Genomic DNA, 919 nt, shown 5'->3' with positions numbered 1-919 from the left:
CTCTTCGTACTTTCCTTTCCCTTTCTCTTGCAGCCTTGTTTTTTCTTTTTCGTCCCTTTCTCATCTCATTCCTCTGATTCACCAATTTTTTGGAGTAAAGAAAAATGGTGCAAAGTAATAAGAAATATTGCATATAAGTAAAACAAAAATCCAGACATGTGTGAATATAAGTATTAAATTTGATCAGAATAAAAAGCAAACGGAGAATCAGAGCATCCCAGACCCGCGGGTGAGTTGCCAAATTTCCCTTTTCTGAGACTGTGACACATTGTATGTTCCACGATTTTCTACATTTTCTACGTTTCCTATTGTATGTTATCTTGATTCCAAATTTTAAAAAATGCGAATAAGATACCAGACAATTGCTATAGTTTGCTAGAAACATGACATATCCTCATCATTATACTTGTGACGAATTTCTGCATCTGTATTGTTAATACATCGAATGCGCACACGCAGGGACAAGAGAGGAAAAAGTAAGTGAAACGTTATATTACGGCACGAAAGACGAAAATGAAGAAACCAAAAAGAATAATGATAAGAAATCTTCTATTATTTAATTTTTATTCCATTTCTCTGTCTCTGCCTCAGCTGACGATGGTTGAGACCGTGACCACTACCCTGTTCGACTACATGCCCTCCCTCAGGCACCGTAAGCCCCTCGTCGTCGCCTGCGTGTGCTTCGTGATCTTCCTGCTGGGGCTTTCGATGTGCCTCGAGGGCGGGATACTCATGTTCGAGCTCTTCTTCTGGTACTCCGCCGGGATCTCCGTCATTATCCTGGCCATCGCGCAGATCGTCGGCGTTGTCTGGGTTTACGGTAGGCTGGGCGGAGGGGAAGGGGGAGGGGGAGGGGATGCTGGGTTGTTGGTGCAGTTGGTGTTCTTGTTTTAGTGGAACTTTTCTTACGTATAACTGC

General features: G+C 42.8%; 1 protein-coding gene across 1 annotated transcript in view; it reads left to right on the top strand.

The window, feature by feature from the left end:
* Window positions 1-919, top strand: part of LOC119594641 (sodium- and chloride-dependent betaine transporter-like) — a 41020-nt gene that overhangs the window by 20650 nt on the left and 19451 nt on the right. Inside the window, exon 9 of the mRNA XM_037943690.1 lies at window positions 592-820. Coding sequence (XP_037799618.1) covers window positions 592-820 — 229 coding nt within the window. The remainder of the gene's footprint in view (window positions 1-591; window positions 821-919) is intronic.

The sequence above is a fragment of the Penaeus monodon genome, chromosome 34 (genome assembly GCF_015228065.2).
Source record: "Penaeus monodon isolate SGIC_2016 chromosome 34, NSTDA_Pmon_1, whole genome shotgun sequence".
Classification (NCBI taxonomy): domain Eukaryota; kingdom Metazoa; phylum Arthropoda; class Malacostraca; order Decapoda; family Penaeidae; genus Penaeus; species Penaeus monodon.
This window is presented reverse-complemented; position numbering and strand designations above follow the sequence as displayed.